Raw genomic sequence first — 16,523 nt, forward strand, 5'->3', positions numbered from 1 at the left:
TATACACATATGTGGGATCTGTGTCCTCTTGCTGCTTTTCTCAAATAGATTTTTGGGGACAAGTCCAACATCTCTTCCCTCTTGATGGGCTGTGAGAGTATTAGTAGTTTTATAGTAGCCACCACTGGAGACAACCTTGATGTCCATCATGTGGCCTAGGTGGGTCACATCCCCTCATGTACCTGGGTCAAGGAAGACTGCCACCCAGCTTGCACTCAGTGGGGTGTGTCCTGCCTCCCACTCACATGGCGAGAACAAGGAGGAGGCAACTAAGTGTGAATCTGTTCTAGAAGCCTCCATCGGCTTTGAGGGAAGATTCTTTAGAGTCACAGGCTTAGGGCTGGAAGGAAGTCAGACTTGAATCCTCTCAAGCTGCCTCATCAACTGGAGCATCTCCACTTTCTGGCATCCTCAGCACTTCCCATCCTGGCTGAGCTCTGCAGGGGCTGCTCCCAGAAGGCTTTGTTTGGGTGTGTCTGACCTGCCCCAAGGGAAGGGTCAGAGTTGGCCCTGGAAACCCTTTTTGCCAACAGTGTTTCTAAGGATAGGCTGTGACTTCAACCTGGCCCATAAGATAGAAGTGGATGTCTGCTGGGGGCTTCTGGGAAGTTTTACCTGAGGAAAGAGAGGCATGTGAGGAGAAAGCCCTTTATCTCCTATCTACCTTTGTTTTGGTGTAGCACACTGGAGTGTAGGATGTAATGCTTGGTGCTGCAGCAGCTATCTTGCGACCATGAGGAAAGACAATGCCAAATCAGTGAGAGCTACAGAAGGAGCCTGGATCGTTTCAGTGGTGAAACTGATTAGTTTACTACTGTTTAGTTATTTTTACTGCTGTTTAGTTATTTTTAAAATCCTGAAAATTCAAACTATGCACTGAATTAGCATCACTAATCTAACAAGGTGACCTGCACTAGTTCAGAAAGTGTGCTTGTGTACATGCCTAATCCTCAAGAGAAGAAAGCGCTAAGCAAGAAAGCACAGCTTCTGTTGCAAGAATAATCCTTACTCTCAGCCAGACTTTTTTTTTTTTTTCGCAGCCAGACTTTTGATGGACAGGATGATTTTGAAAGTGAGGTAATAACTCAGCAGTGGCATCTCTGAGGGCTCCTGGGACACTCTGGAGGTACTTCCTGTGGGGCAAGACCACTTCTCACTGTCTAATTAGAGAATGGTGTTCCACACGCAAGCCCAGGGTACTCGTGTCTCCTCTGAGTTATCAGCTCCCCACTAGCGTGGAATGAGAAGGAACATTTTTGGACCTAATTATCACAAAAGGCACCATGACCCAGAGGTGACTCCCTGAGATACTGTGTCTAAGATGGTGCTTTAAAAAATAGAAAATCATCCAGGGGCGCCTGGGTGATGTAGTCCGTCAGCTGAGTGTCTGACTCTTGGTCATGATCTTGGTGGTAGGTTTGAACTCCGAGTCCTCTGCATGGGGCGTGGCGTCTACGTGAGATCCCCTCTCCCTCTCCCTTTGCCCCTCCCCTGCTCTCTCTTAAAAAAAAAATAGAGAAAGTAGTCCTAACTTCAGCAGCATATATACTAAAAAGAAAATAGTTTCTTTTAAAAATGTGTATTACTGGGGCAGCCCCGGTGGTGCAGCGGTTTAGTGCCGCCTGCAGCCTGGGGTGTGATCCTGGAGACCCGAGATCGAGTCCCACGTCGGGCTCCCTGCATGGAGCCTGCCTCTCCCTCTCTCTCTCTCTGTGTGTCTCTATAAATAAACAAAATATTTAAAAAAATAAAAATAAAAATGTGTATTACTAATTGCATTTTCCACTTGCACGTTGTTCAGTGTATTTTTAATATTTTTTATAAATGTCTTATGTTTATTCAATGATAAATTATACTCAATCTTTTAGGAGTTTACAGTTCATTTAATGTTTTATAATTTGTTTACATGTTATTTTAAATGCATTGGATATTAACTTTCTTTCGTATTTTTATCATATGAATTGTAAACTATTTTTAGTGAAACTACTGTTTTTAATGTGAAATAAATATTGAAATGCCAGTATTGCTTTGTTTTTTAAAAGGTTTATTTATCTGTCAGTGAGAGAGAGAGAGAGCACGAGTCCAGGGAGCAGCAGAGGTAAAGGGAGAAGTAGGCTCCTCACTGAGCAAGAAACCTCCCTCACCCATTTTGGACTCTCTCCCAGGACCCTGGGGTCATGACCTGAGCTGAAGGCAGACGCTTTACCAACTAAGCCACCTAGGCGTCCCAATATTGCTCTTTTTTTTTTTTTTTTTCTGATATTGCCATTCCTAATCTTTGTTAAATGTTTTCCACATACCTTTCAGGTGAAAAGTGATGCAGACGTTAGGCGTATGGTGTCCTTATCCGAACGGTGGGCACAGTTAAGACCCTCAGAGAAGTCCAGGCTCTAATCCCCAGAACCTGTGCAAGTGTTAGGTTTTATGGCCTAAGGGAAAGATGGGTGATGATGGGTGACCTGAAGATGGGGAGAGGGCCCAAGGTGGCCACAGGGTCCTTACAAGTAGAAGAGCAAGGCTGAGATGGGGAGCCAGGGGGCTGGTGGCTGAGCAGCCCCAGCGCAGAAGAGGGGCCCTGTGCTGGAGTAAGCAGGTGCCTCTGGAAGCAGGGTGGTGAGGAGTGGATCCTCCCTGGAGCCCCCATGGAGGAACGCATCCAGCTGAGCCCCGATCACAGACCCGAGGGACCACGGGGGATGTGTGATCTGCAGGATCATGAGGGAGGGTGCACAACCTGTCCCAGCAACAGCAGGTCCCTGACACTCAAAGCGAGGCTGGAGGCCAGCGCAGTGCTTTTCTGGCGATGTACAGGAACTCTCTGGGTCTTCCGGTGCCAACTCTCTGTGGGTGGCCTGTTGTAAATGTGTCCTTCTGGTTTTCTGTTTTTGTGAGGTGTCCTGACACGCCTTTTGACACGGACTCAGGTGGTTAGAGAGTCAGATGATCAATTGTTTAGCTGTTGTGTTTGTGTCTCATTTCATAAATCTCCATCTCATTCAGAAGCAGAAAATACAAAATAGGTCTGGGTAGGTTAAACCTTTGAATTGTAAGAACCTAAGTAGTGATTGCTTTCTGTTCCTGGCCCTGCTCCTGGCCTGGCCACCAGGTGAAGCTTAGAGCCTGGACACCTGCAGGCTTGGCCTCCTGCCTCTCCTACCCCAGGCTGGGATCCTGGCATCTGGTAGACAGCACTCCCAAGTTGTTCCATACCCCATGGGGATCCCTGCAACACCCCCCCCCCCTTCAGGCAGGACACTGCACCCTCCCTCTCCTGGACAGTCCCAGGACACAGAGGTGCCAGAGATGCCTCTCCCAGGGAGTCCTCAAGCTGCAGGCCCAGGGTTACAAAAGAGCATTTTGCTTGATGACCTCTTGTGCACAGGGGAATCTACCCAATGGGGCATCTGACTTAACCCCCCTGACTCTCCCAGCCCTTCCCGTGATACCCGCACTAGTGGGCTCAGGTTGGGGGAACTGGGGCCTGAGGAGCTTGGTGGAATCTTGAGGCCTTCTGGTTCATGCCTGTCTCCTTGCTCCCCTACCCTTTGCAGGCACAACTTAGTGAGGGATGAAGGGCTGGGGCTGGCCCTCAGCTTAGGGGCGGGCTCCCTCCCCGAAATTGCAGACCCACAGGCCAGGCTGGGCCTCATCAGCACCTTCTCCTTGGCTTCACTCCATAGAGGGGAAACCAAGGCAGGTCTGTAAGGATCCAGTGTTCTCACCTGGGCCCACTGCCTTCTAGGGAGCCAGCATCCCTGTCTGCCATTGAGGAGGACTTCAACTGCCCCCTCTGCCCCATCCCCATCCCGTGGTTCTTGTGAGGATTCCATGAGGAGTCCAGAAGATCCCCAGGGGATTTCCCCGCCTCTGCCCCACAAGGAGCAGCTCGGAGGGTCACCACCCTAATCACAGATCAGTCTCTCCTGCAGCCTTCGTTCCAGATCCAGGGTGTTCAGCTGGCACCCAGGACTTCCTTGATGGGGAGGGTAGGCAGAGGCTGGCCAGGGGTGGTGAGAGCCAGGAAGGCTCTGGGCACACACCAGGACAGCGCTCAGCTTCTCTGCAGAATGGACCCAGTTTCTAAGAGCAAACAGGCAATGGCACAGAGGAACATCTCATTCCAGCAGCACACAGAAGGGCTCTCTCCTCCTCTCGCACTTCTGCAGGGGTGAGTGGAGCGCATGCCCTTGGAACATGCGCCCTTTGGTCCCATGCTCTGCGGTGCACACACACACCCTGTTCACCAAACAAAAACAAAAGAAGTCATTTTCCTGTTGAAACTGTAAAGCCATTAAGGTTAATATATATTTGTGGAAGGGGGAAAAAAAAAACCTGTGCATTGTAACTTCAACATGGAAGTGAGTTTGCAATTCCCCAGACTAATCAAAGCTTAAAATCACCCCACAAATCAACAGAGAAAATACTGCCTTTTTACTTATTTGAAAGCCAAATGGCTTTGTTGGAGGGTAAAAGGTTCTGCAGCTAAGGGGACCACGGAGGACACTGCCGAGTCCAGTGGGCCCGTGACACCAGGTGAGGACAGTCTGACTCTGTTCCCCAGGGTAGAGCTGGTGATGATTTCCTCCAGTTAACGCAGCTTACAGTCCTTCGGCTCGCTCAGGAGGAAGGCCAGGCTCTGTCAGTCTGTCCTCATCCTCGCAGCAGATCGCCAGCTGCCCTCTCCACACCCCCCGCCATATGCAATTTGCCTTTTAATTGTAATCTTGAAATAAAAGTGACAAAACATTTAGTGATCTTTTTATTGTGTCAATATGCTCAGGGTGAACTGACCCCTAGGCCCTGAAATAACAACAAAAATATATTAGTTAGATATTATCATTCTGGTACCTGAAATAAAGACAAATATAAAACTATGTTAAAATATTAAAAAGTTGCAAATTTTCATTAAAAGTATTTACATGTGTATTCTGATGCCAAATTTATAGACATATTTCTTTTAAATTAGCTTGATAAAATATTCTGAAATATGAAAATAATAGAAATAAATAGTTAAATATCCACAACATATTCATGAATGAAAAGTCAATTATTAATTCCTGTTCCAAATTTACATATTTATTTATAAATGGCCAAGGGGTCTTACAGTTCCTTCCAAATTTTTTATCTTTTATTTGTGGTTCCTTAATAGTATATAACTCTGCTGTAAAGCTTTAAGTAGCCGCTAATCACCGCCAGAGATCATCTCAACATAAATGCACAATTCTTCTGTAACCAGCAATGCTAACTGGTTTTAAACACCCCGATTTTGTCATCTCTAAAATTAAATATTTTTACAAATATCTTTTTAAAATTTATAATATATAGAAAATATATATTTAAAGGTTTTAATTGGAGGGGAAGGGAGGATTCCTTCCCTAACTCGTGTCACTGTTACTCTAGTTACAGAAGTGGCTGGTCTGTGCGGTGAGGACGGAGCCAGGAAGGCTCGTGCTGTAATCCCAGTGGCATCTGCACTCGGCTCTGTCCGCTTAAAGTTTATTTCTCCTGATATACTTTTTTAATTGAGTTATTTTATTATTTTATTATTTTTTTGAGTTATTTTATCTAAAGGTGATTCTCTTAGTCCTATTCTTGCTACATAGGAGAAAGTATTAGTTAATTCAGGATGGAGTGAGTGGTGCACATTCTACCCAGGGAGCACGCTGCTCAAACTTAGCTGTTAGTTTTCTAATATCCATTTTGTTGTTTCACATGGTTGGGAATGAAAAATACTTACACACTATGTAGTACACATCTGACCCACTCTACCACTTCTCACTGGTGTTCGGAAAGCCTGCCTGGCACTCAGGATAGGGGAAGCATGCCTGGGCCGTGTGGGGGGACAGGAAGGGCTGGCTGCTGCAGCGGGTCCCAGAGGAGACGCTGGGGCCTTCCTAGCAGAGCTCACACACACACTGGCTCTTCCCCACAACCACCTGCATATGAAGCATGTGGAACCACTTCCCAGACACGATGGCTGGTCAGGAGCTGGTCAGGGGGCTGGATTTCCAGGTCTGGCTTCTTCATTTTGAGCGATGTTGGCTGTTTTAAGTGTTTTAAGTGTCACAGGACGTGTCTGAGAGTGAACATACAGTAGCAATCCAGGTGTGGACATGTGAGGGGGAGCACGGTAGGCCCAGGGCAGCTGCTTGGAGCCTGCTGGTCTGTGCTGGATGCTCACTTGGGGACGTTACAGAATGTAGAAGCTACCCCACGCCAGAGTCAAGTATAATGCCATGTTTGCCTCAAGGGTTTAAGAAAGGGTTGTTCTGACCGACCCGAGCCCAGGACAATCAGGTGACTGACAGTCACTTCATAATTCTGTTGGGGATGGCACACATGGGAGGGATGTGAGCACCCTGAGGACAGCTCTGACTTGACTGACAGCAGCGTCGACCTCCACTCCGCTGGGGGGCTGCTGCAAGAGGGGGCTGCCGGGCCCAGCACTCCTCATGGGCCTCCAGCTGGGAAAGTGCCGCAGGGGGACCCATGCTGAGCGGCCTGTGACAGTGGGGAGGCACGAGCTCCGCAGAGACGGGCGAGGAGGTGTGCTGGGCAGAGAAGGCCCCCGGTGAGGCTCGTGTGTGCAGTCTCTCTTCTGCTAGTCACTGCTGCCCGGGGAGCTGAGGCCCAGCGGAGACTCTGCCACACGTGGGAGCCGGACATGCAAAGGTCACAGCAAGCCTTTGTGGGAATCACCGCAAGTGCTTGAGAAGAGGGCACTGTGCTCGCACTACGTCCTCAGCCTGCTGACCTGCCCGGGCGACAGTGTCAGTCCCCCTCAAACACAGCGACTGCTGGCTCTTCTGTTCACACTGGCTAGGAGGGCAGAGGCCTGGCTGCGTGTAACTGCGGTGGGTCTGGTCCTAACCCCAGGACGCAGGCTCTTTGGTCAGCTCCCAGGGCGTGGCAGGTAAGGACGAAGGGGGCCAAGGGACAGTGGGGGCGGTAGACAGGGTCACCTTGTCCAAGGACGGATTTTAGGAGAAATGACTCACAGTCAGGAAACGTGCTCAGTCCCTTGTGGGATTAAGGGAGACAGAACGTGTGTCATGTCACCGCTTTGTGTACGTCCTGCCAGAGCTTTTGTTCAGTCCCTTTGGGGTCGGGATCTTGCTTCCGACCTTTGATCCTGAGGTCCCTGTTTTGGTCACGGCTGTGCCTCTACCTGCTAAACACACAAAACATAGGCACTGAGTTAGGAGGGAGAGTAAGTTACGGACAGAGCATAAGGCCACAGTGATGGCGCAGTGGCCGCTCAGTCCTCAGGTGGTCAGGCTGAGTGGGCAGTGAGGACAGGCAGTGCTGGCTACAGAGGAGGTGCCATGTGAGCTGACAGGACAGGAGGGAGAAGAGCTCAGGGGAGGGACCCAACATCAGAGGTGGAGGGGAATTGCCAATTGCTGGCATCAGAAATTCAGTTCCAGAAATGAAGTGAAGGAGCAGCCGTGGGACCAGAGCTTCAGATCCTGGCTGAGTCACCTCAGGGCCTCTGAGTGCCTGTGATTGCTCATCTGTGGAGGAGGCTGCTGCGAGGGGGGCGCCCAGAACCCGCATCCTGGCACTCATCTTGGTTATTCTCCTACTTATTATACGTCCCTAAAGTCAAGCTGTGCACTTAACAGGTTTTTGGTCAGGAATGATTTTCTAATGAAAAATAAACATTTTTGTAAGATATTCTAAATCTAACATAAAATAACTAAAATTATAATTTATAAAAGAGGCAGGGATCCCTGGGTGGCGCAGCGGTTTGGCGCCTGCCTTTGGCCCAGGGCACGATCCTGGAGACCCGGGATCGAGTCCCACGCCCGGCTCCCGGTGCATGGAGCCTGCTTCTCCCTCTGCCTATGTCTCTGCCTCTTTCTCTCTCTCTGTGTGACTATCATAAATAAATAAAAATTAAAAAAAAAAACTTAAAAAGAAATAAATAAGTATCTTTATAAAAAGAAAAAAAAAAACAGGCAGCAGCATTACCTGTGAGTCTCCTATTTAACTTTGTGTTTCTAAGTGCTCTGTGTTGGTGACACAGAAAGACACCGAGGACCAGGGTTGCACCCTAAGAACACCCAGGGAGCTGGGTTTGCTGCCTCGATGACGCCTTGTGGAGCCTCGGGAAAGGGCAGGATCATAATGAAAGAACCTCTGGCAAGAGTGTGGCGCTGACAAAAAGAGTTCTGGTCACGCAATTAGCCTGCTCGTTAAGACCCAGAGACAGGACACAGACTGGAGGGGCATGTCTCCAAGCCACTGCAGAGGGGCGGGGACCCCTCTGCGATGGCACAGATGTGCAGGAAGGCACGGCCTTACCTGGCAGTGGAGCGGGCACCTTGTGCAGCACGTGGGTCTTACGCAGGTTCATCGTGCAGCCAGCCGGGCCCATAAGATGAACTTTCCACGCCTAAAACAGAGGAGGAGGCACACAGTATGGCAACCGACAGAGCTCCCACTGGAGCTGAAACCAGGGGCAGCCATGGCTCCTGAGCCTTGTTATGTAAGTGTGTTTGACCCCCAGGAGTAGACAGTGGCTCTGGGTGGACGGCCAGTAAGAAAGCAGGGGTCAGTCCTATAGTGACAAAGAAAAAAATTCTGCCAGCAGCTGGGTGAGCTTGAAAGATCCCTCCCCCGCATAGCCCACAAATGGGAAGGTGGCCTGGGGATACCCTGCGCAGAGGGGCCTTCACCTGTGCCCACAACTCCTGACGACCCACAGAAACTGCAAGATAATAAAAGGGTGTTTAGGGATCCCTGGGTGGCGCAGCGGTTTGGCGCCTGCCTTTGGCCCAGGGCGCGATCCTGGAGACCCGGGATCGAATCCCACGTCGGGCTCCCGGTGCATGGAGCCTGCTTCTCCCTCTGCCTGTGTCTCTGCCTCTCTCTCTCTGTCTCTCTCTGACTATCATGAGTAAATAAATAAAATCTTTAAAAAAAAATAAAAAATAAAAAATAAAAAAAAATAAAAGGGTGTTTAAGCTGCCAAGCGTGTGGTGATTTGCGACATGGCATGGATGACTGTACTCTGAGAAAACAGATGAGGACAAGAGGCCTGCTGACTGCCTCGTAGCCGTGAGCTGTGAGCTGGGCTGCGGCTCCCCAGCTGGGAGCATGAGGGCACGCGGGAAGAGGTTGCTTGGCTCAGAGCAGGCAGTGACACACAGCAGCCAGAGGAGGGGACTGGGTATCACAGGACAGCATGAGTGTCATGGTAGCAATAGGGACACAGAGGCTCCTATATTCTAAATGGGGAGAGAGAACAGTGTGAGAACTACGTATGTATCTCTTAAAACGGATAAGCTGTTGAAGAGGAAACGAGCCCTGTGAGGACAGAGGGGTGGTGAGCAGGGGCAGGGACAGCAGCCATTCTCTCTCTGGTCTTTCCTGAATACATCCCATTCCATAGACTTTGGGACCAGCCAAGTACTTTATGTCATCATAGGACTTCATTGTAAAAATTCCCTATTCGTCCTGGAAGAACGCACCACTATCTAAGAAGTAACCACAGGAAACACATAGTTTTAAAAATCAAAGATGGATCTGACCTGGCCTTGCCTCCACTCCCCGGGAACAGGGCAGGAGAACTCATGCCAGCTAAGGGGAGGCGGGAGTAGATCCAGCCCACAGGAAACCCTACTAGGAGAAAGGCTTCTCAACAAACTGTAAGGAAAGAGCTCGAGAAGGAAGCTACTTAAAAACATATTGAGTGGTCTCGTGTGCAGCCCCACCTAGAGCCTGTACACTAGTGCTTCTGCCACTGTGCTGCAACCAGCAGCATGAGCCCGAGGGGAGCAGCCAACGGTCGTGGTTTGTGGAGCAATGTGGAGGAGCACTCACAGGGCAAGGGATGCGCTGTCCAGCTGGGCCTCTGGGGAGCATGAGAAGGGGGCACACAGGTTGGGTACAGAGGGAACACCAGCCCATAGTCATTTCTGCGGGTGACGGGACGTGAAGGCTGCCTGCAGGTTCCTTTGCTCTGCTGCGTACTTTGTTATATATTTGACATTTTCTGAGAGTGGTCGAGCAGGGCTGTCTGGTGTGAATTTTCTGTGGCCAAGAGCTCCGGGGTGCAGCTGGATCTGAGCCGTCATGCGGGCACCACATCCCATGGGGTTGGGACGCAGTGGAGGATGGCAGGCAGCAGTGGGTAAGGAGGCTGGAGCAAAAGTGACTGAGCCAGAGGCAGGTCTCCAAAGCTGTACTGCCTGGCACACAGAGGGCATCGCCATGGTCATGTGAGATGAACAACCCTCACGAGCCTCAGACTCCCTTTGGTCAGAGGAGCGGGGTACAGGACAGAGGTTGGGGAATGGAAGGCCTAAGCCGGAGGCACAGTGGGTAGGCGGGGTAGCAGAGGGGAGAACCTGCATCACCCATGAGGTGGAATTTCCAAACTGCACTGAGCTCAGTTTCAGTAATGAGAAGGATGGGCATGCTGCAGTCTGAACTAGACGCCATTTGGGGCCCCAGGACACATGGGAGCCCAGTGACTGGACAGAGGCCAGAGCTCACCCCTCAGAGCTAAGCCCTCTGAGAGGATCCACAGTGCTACAGAAGGGAAAGATCACATGAGCAGGTAGGTAAACAGAATAAGTATTTGGGCAGAGCTGAAACAGATCAGGCTGCTCCCAGAACACTCACTGCCCCCTGCCCGTGGTCCAGCCCTGACAGCCCGGTCATCATCACCTGCCAGGGGTGGCTAACCCTGTGTGGGGTCACTGCCTGAAGTAGACCCTTACCTCTTCTCCAGGTGAGAAGTTCTCATGGCACAGAGGGCATCGGTTTGCCAGCTTCTCTGGTTTGGCAGCTGAAATGGTGTCAATAAAACAAGATTTAGTTCTTCCTATGAGACCTGGACACCCCCTCCACAGTGTGTCCCTCCCCGCTGGCAGGACACTACAGACACAGAGGGCACGGAGGGGTCCAGGCAGGGGCCTGAGCAAGCACTCACGATTACATTCCTTTGTTTTTATGTGTCTGGGCAGCTCTTCCTTCAGAATGGCCTCATTGCAGCGGTAGCACTTCCCAAACCCATCTTTCTTGTCGCATTCTGTCAGCAGGTGCTCCGTCAGGCTGGAGATCTCCACCACCTGCATGCCAAAATGCAGAACACAGCACGTTGCCAAGAACACTGGGGAGTGTGCTGCCTCTGCCGGCCTGCGTGACACAAGCATGCTTCGGGGCTGGGGCTGGGTCCTTAGCTCAGTCCTTACCCTACTAGCCCACATGGCTCCTGCAGTCATTCACAGTATTTTGCTAAAGACCCTGTGGCCTCCTCATGTGACTGTGGTGGCACATCAAGGCCATTACTAGGGGTGAGGTTGGAGGAGCGATGGTTAACTCCAGGGCAACACTGGTAGTGAGCTGCAGAACAGTTTGGCCGTGTGGCCTCTGGGTTCGAATCCCAGCTCCCCGACACTTGTAAGAGTGTGCACAGAAACAAGATCACAAAGAGTGTCAGGAGAGTCTCTTGCCTCCCTGGTATGTTGGGCAGGAGTGACTTAATGCCCAATAAATCGTCAAGCCATGGACTCACGTACCCTGTGGAGAAGCCAACCATCTCCACTAGGGTCCAGAGTCCACACTGCCAGGCGGAGGGTGGGGAGGGTCTGCCCACTTGCAAGAGCCCCAAGGTAGAGGCAGGAAGTCCCTCTCCTTATCAAGAGGAAGGCCTACTGCACCTCAGAAAAGATTCAAACTTGGGGGGTAGGAAATGTCTTCACCAAGATACACAAAGTGTCAACCAAGAGACGGACAGACAAGGTGGACAACAGTAAACTTAAAAGACGCATCAGGATGATGCACATGCAGGACCCCGAGTGGGAGAGGGTAGCTGTGGCACCCAGAGCTGGCTAAGGGTTCTGGTCCAGATGTATCAAGGATGGGCACAGATTAGCAGAGCAACTGGCAGTTCAGTGTAATCATGAACAAGAGACTAGAGGTATCTTAGAAAAGAGGGCACTTGAAGGGCCGATGGACACCAGACAGGTGCTGCACCTCACCATCGGCAGAAGCAGGGAGCTGGTGAGGATGTGGAGCAGTCCCCCATGCTAGGGCTGCAGTGTGGACATGTGGCCCCTCTGGAGTACCGCCTGTGTCAGCCCTGCAGCCCAATGCCGCACGCCCGGTCACTCCACCCCTTGGGGTGGGTGCATCCACAGGTGTGCCAGGACACAGATACCAGAATGTCTGTAGTAACAGTATTCATGGTAGCCTTGAACTGGACACCATACAATTTCCAAAAACAGCAGGATGGAGGGATGAACTGTGGACTATTCAAACCATGAGTGCTATGGAGCAGAAAAACTAACAGGACACAAAGGTCAGGGCAGTAGTGACCCTGGGGGGAGAGGGCCTGGGAGTGGTAACACAGGCATGCCATCTGTGGTGCTTCAGTGGGTGCTAACACACATGACTTAAAAATGGGCACCTCATTTTGTCAAGCTTCACAGATGCTGCGTTGTTTATAAATTGAGGGTTTGTGGCAACTCTGCATTGAGTGAGTCTGTTGGCACCATTTTTTCCAACAGCATTTGCTCACTTTGTGTCTCTGTGTCACATTTCAGTAATTCACACAGTATTTAAAACTTTTGCATTATTATCACATCAGTTATGGTGACCTATGATCAGTGAATATGGCTTGCTGAAAGCTCAGATGATGGCTAGCATTTTTTAGCAATAAAGTATTGTAAAGAATATACATTGTTTTTCAGAGACAATGCTATCACGCACTTAACAGACCATAGTATGGTGTAAACATAACTTGTGTCTGTCCCCGGAAGCCCTAAAAATCATTTGACTCACTTTATTGCAGGTTTTCCTGTGGGGGCTGGAGCAGAGCCCACAGTGTCTCCGAGCTGTGTCTGCTACGTATGTTAAAGAAAACAAATCAACCCCAAACAAAACGGGTAGCTATGCAGGCAGCTATTTTTCCCACAGCTTTTCCTCTCCAAACTCTAAAGCTGGAGCCACCTCTGTGACTCAGACCCCCGGGGACTGACCTGCTTGCAGTGGGTGCACCTCGTCAGCATAAGACAATGCTTCCAGTAATGCAGGTCCAGGCCCTCCTCCGTGAATGACTCACTCCTTTCCCCACAGAAAATACACAAACTGAAACAAAACAGAAGTGAGAGGAAGGCCTGGGTGTCACCTGGAGACGTGCCTGCCTTCCCTGTCCTCAGGCGGGCCTCACTGGAAGGTCCTGGGGGCACACCCACTAGTAGCTCAGTAGGAAGAGCAGGTGTTTGTGACAAATTATCTCCAGGTCATTCAGATTCTAAGCAGTCAGCATAATCTAGCGCAGACTCGAGTTAAGTCAGGAGAACAAAGACATTTTACTGAAATTCCTGTGGGTTTGCTGCGGTGACCGAATGGGAAAAAGTATTGTGTTGTCATAGTATTTTGTGCCTTTAGCAGCACTTCTGACAAATGGGCTGTTGCCTTCTCTCAGGGTCAAGTGGGGAGGCCTCCTGACTCCACCAGAGTGAGCACCTATCAGTCCAGTGTGTGCGTGTGGGGGCGGGGCATGTCCTAATGTTTACAAATGATTGAGAGCTATCAGTTTACAGAAGCCCACCGCGCTCCAGAAAATACTTGCTTCATGGCGTGTTCATGCAGCTAGTCCCTCCAACCCTCACAGACCAGGGTAAAGACACCTCTACTTACTTATCTAAATAGTGATTATTTGGGATTTCTGGAGCCGGAGGTGGGGCTGCTTTCCCTTCTTGTGTGTCTGAAATGAAGAGAAAGCATTTAAAAATAGCTTTTCGTAGAAATTATTTTCAAATTTTTAGTAACCAGTTTGCTATGAAATATATTGAAAAGCACACAAACTGAGGGGTGCCTGGAGGGCTCAGTCGCTTGAGCCTCCAACTCTGATCTCAGGTCAGGTCATGATCTCGGGGTTGTGGGATCAAGCCCCATGTCAGGCTCCCTGCTCAAGGGGGTCTGCTTCTCCCTCAGCACCCCCTCCCTCTGCTCACACTCCTGCTCCCTCCCTCCCTCCTTCCCTCTCCCTCAAATTAATCAATCAATCATTAAAAAGCATAGTAGACGACAAGGGTTGTATTAGTTTTACATTCCCCAGGTATTTGTTCAGCCAATGAGGTGGCCCCTGCGGGGAGCCCCACACCCAGCACTTACCCTGACTCTCCACCTCCAATGAGGGGCCTTCTTTTCCCTAAGACACAAAAACAGAAAGATCAGGAACAGGTGGCTGCATGGTGAGAGCCTGTCCAGGATATATTTTGACACTGAAAGTAAGCTTTTCTGTATTCAGACTATCAAAGTAACGTAGCACCATTACTTGTGAGCCGTTAACACTCAACGGTGCGCCCTCCCTCCCGTCGGCTCTGGGCAGCACATGACCAGCACACTTCTCCATGGAGGCCTAGGGTGCTCCTGAGCTCCACCTCCTCAGCCGCCTCCCCACTCCTGGCTCCTTATGCTGGGCATACCTTCTCTCCTTGGGGGTCCCAGGACCCAGCTTCTCCTGACCAGGCTGAGCTGCTGCCCAGGCCACCCTGCTGAGATGAGGCTCCAGAGTGACAGGTGCACACCGGGACAGATTGCAGCCTTCTACCCTTCTGCCCACTCAGCCTCCATCGGCCCGCCAGCCAATCCTCAGCTGCCCTTGGAGCACCCTCTGTGCCTCTCTTGCCAGGTCAGGGGACCTGTTTCTGGGGTCCCTCCTAAGCACTGGCTGGTGTACCCGTGAATGTCTCGCAGGTTCATTTACTTCTGCTTGAAACTCTCAGCCGGCTTCCCAAGTCTCCTGTCACTTATCTCATCTCTGCATTGCCTTGTGCTCCAGTCTTCTGGCTCCGGCCACCCTGCCAGGGCCCTGGTGCTTGAGCTTTGACTCTCCCCTCTTGTCACCCAACTTTTCCCAAGACAAGCTGCCCCAGAGGCCCCCACCGAACTCGGTGTCTGCCAGCAGCCGTGCCCCTTGAGCCCCTCCTCAGCCCACCACCTGCCACACTCTCATGCATTCATTCCCTTGTATATCTTGATCACTGACGGATGCTGCTAGGGGAGGCACGGGTCCCCGAGGATGGAGAATTTTGTCTGTTCTGTTCTCCGGTACACACTGTCCCTGGCACATACTGTCCCCAGTACGCTTGTGGACTCAAACAGATAACCTGGCATGACAGCATTCTTGTGCTGAGGCAGACACTGGGTACCCCCAGTCTAATGGACTGGGCCTTGCTTTTCCAGCCAGGCTCCCGTTCTGTGTCTGGGAGCTAAGGAGGGGAGAGGGTTCCTTATGAACACCTGGTGTCACTGCTGGTGGCCAGCTGAGTGGGGCCACAGGCTTTCCTGCTGCAGCTCCTGGGCTGCCCCCAGTGCCCCCACCCCCCAAACTCTGGGAGCCCCTTTAGCACATTTCCTCACAGCTCTCTGAACACTGCTTTCCTTCCTACAAAGCCTGACCCTGTGGTGAATGCCTCATAGCACCCTGGTGACCAACCAGCCTTGCTTGGGTTGAAGGTTTCTTGGACTTTGGGTGTTAGAGACCAGGGACAACAGGTGGCCCTACACCCAGCACTAAAGTGACATGTTACAAAAAGGTACTGTCTGCTGCATTTGTAGAGAATTAAGCTTTACGTCATAGTATGTGACCTATGTCACAGCCAACCACGGAGCAGGAGGCACACACAAAAGAATGCAATCGTAGAGCTGGAAAGGGATAGACTAACATGAAGCTGGCACACGGTTCACACGATTTATATGCCTACACAGAAAGCAAGCTTCATGTGACTGGATTTTAGGCTTTAATGTTTCTTTCTTTCCTTTTTTTTTTTTTAAAGATTTTATTTATTTACTCATGAGAGATGCGGAGAGAGGCAGAGACACAGGCAGAGGGAGAAGCAGGCTCCCTGTGGAGAGCCCCTTGCAGGACTTGATCCTGGAACCTCGGGATCACGACCTGAGCCCAAGGTAGATGCTCAACCATTGAGCCACCCAGGTGCCCCGGGCATCAACATTTCTTATTAAGAGAGACGAGTTTGTGTATTTTGCAGGGAGACAATGTAAATGTCGAAAGCTGAATTTTAGCTTCAAGTTTTACCTATCAATGCTTTGAATAGCTTAGGAAACCAATCAGTAATTTTAAATCTTTTTCTAAAATTCAGAAGCAATCAGGCAATCTAAAAATATCCTGTCATTCACAGAAGTCTTGGAGATGGATGGTGGTGATATTGCTAACCATACAAAGGTACATAATGGCACAGAACTGTACACTTAAATGTGGTTAAAATGGTAAATATGCTGTAAGTATTTCACCACAATAAAAACACAGAAAAAGATTCCATTGTCCTCAACAACCACTCTAAGACGGCAGGCTGATGTCCAGTCCCTGCCTCGAGGTCTACCCTGTGTTGCTTTTTCTTTTACTGTCTCTTCCTCTTGGAGCAGTAGCCTGGACGGGCAGGACTTGGTTTTGTTTCCTGCTTATTTCCAGAGCCCAGCGCCATGCCTGGCACAGAGCAGGTGCTCAGCAACATGCAATGAATGGAGATGAGCTGGTGAAG

At 50.4% G+C, this 16,523-nt stretch overlaps 1 protein-coding gene across 2 annotated transcripts in view; it reads right to left on the reverse strand.

Moving 5' to 3' along the window:
• Positions 1-4,746: 4,746 nt before the first annotated feature.
• The window catches only part of CEP104 (centrosomal protein 104), a 35,838-nt gene continuing 24,061 nt past the window's right edge, over positions 4,747-16,523 (reverse strand). For both annotated transcript variants that reach the window (XM_041771670.1, XM_041771671.1), the window contains 7 exons: positions 14,134-14,170; positions 13,657-13,723; positions 12,993-13,101; positions 10,943-11,081; positions 10,731-10,798; positions 8,308-8,398; positions 4,747-7,171 (listed from right to left, as the gene is read on the reverse strand). In XM_041771670.1, the coding sequence (XP_041627604.1) occupies positions 7,056-7,171; positions 8,308-8,398; positions 10,731-10,798; positions 10,943-11,081; positions 12,993-13,101; positions 13,657-13,723; positions 14,134-14,170 (627 nt within the window). In that variant the 3' untranslated portion in view covers positions 4,747-7,055. The remainder of the gene's footprint in view (positions 7,172-8,307; positions 8,399-10,730; positions 10,799-10,942; positions 11,082-12,992; positions 13,102-13,656; positions 13,724-14,133; positions 14,171-16,523) is intronic.

Source organism: Vulpes lagopus, chromosome 10 (genome assembly GCF_018345385.1).
Source record: "Vulpes lagopus strain Blue_001 chromosome 10, ASM1834538v1, whole genome shotgun sequence".
Classification (NCBI taxonomy): Eukaryota; Metazoa; Chordata; class Mammalia; order Carnivora; family Canidae; genus Vulpes; species Vulpes lagopus.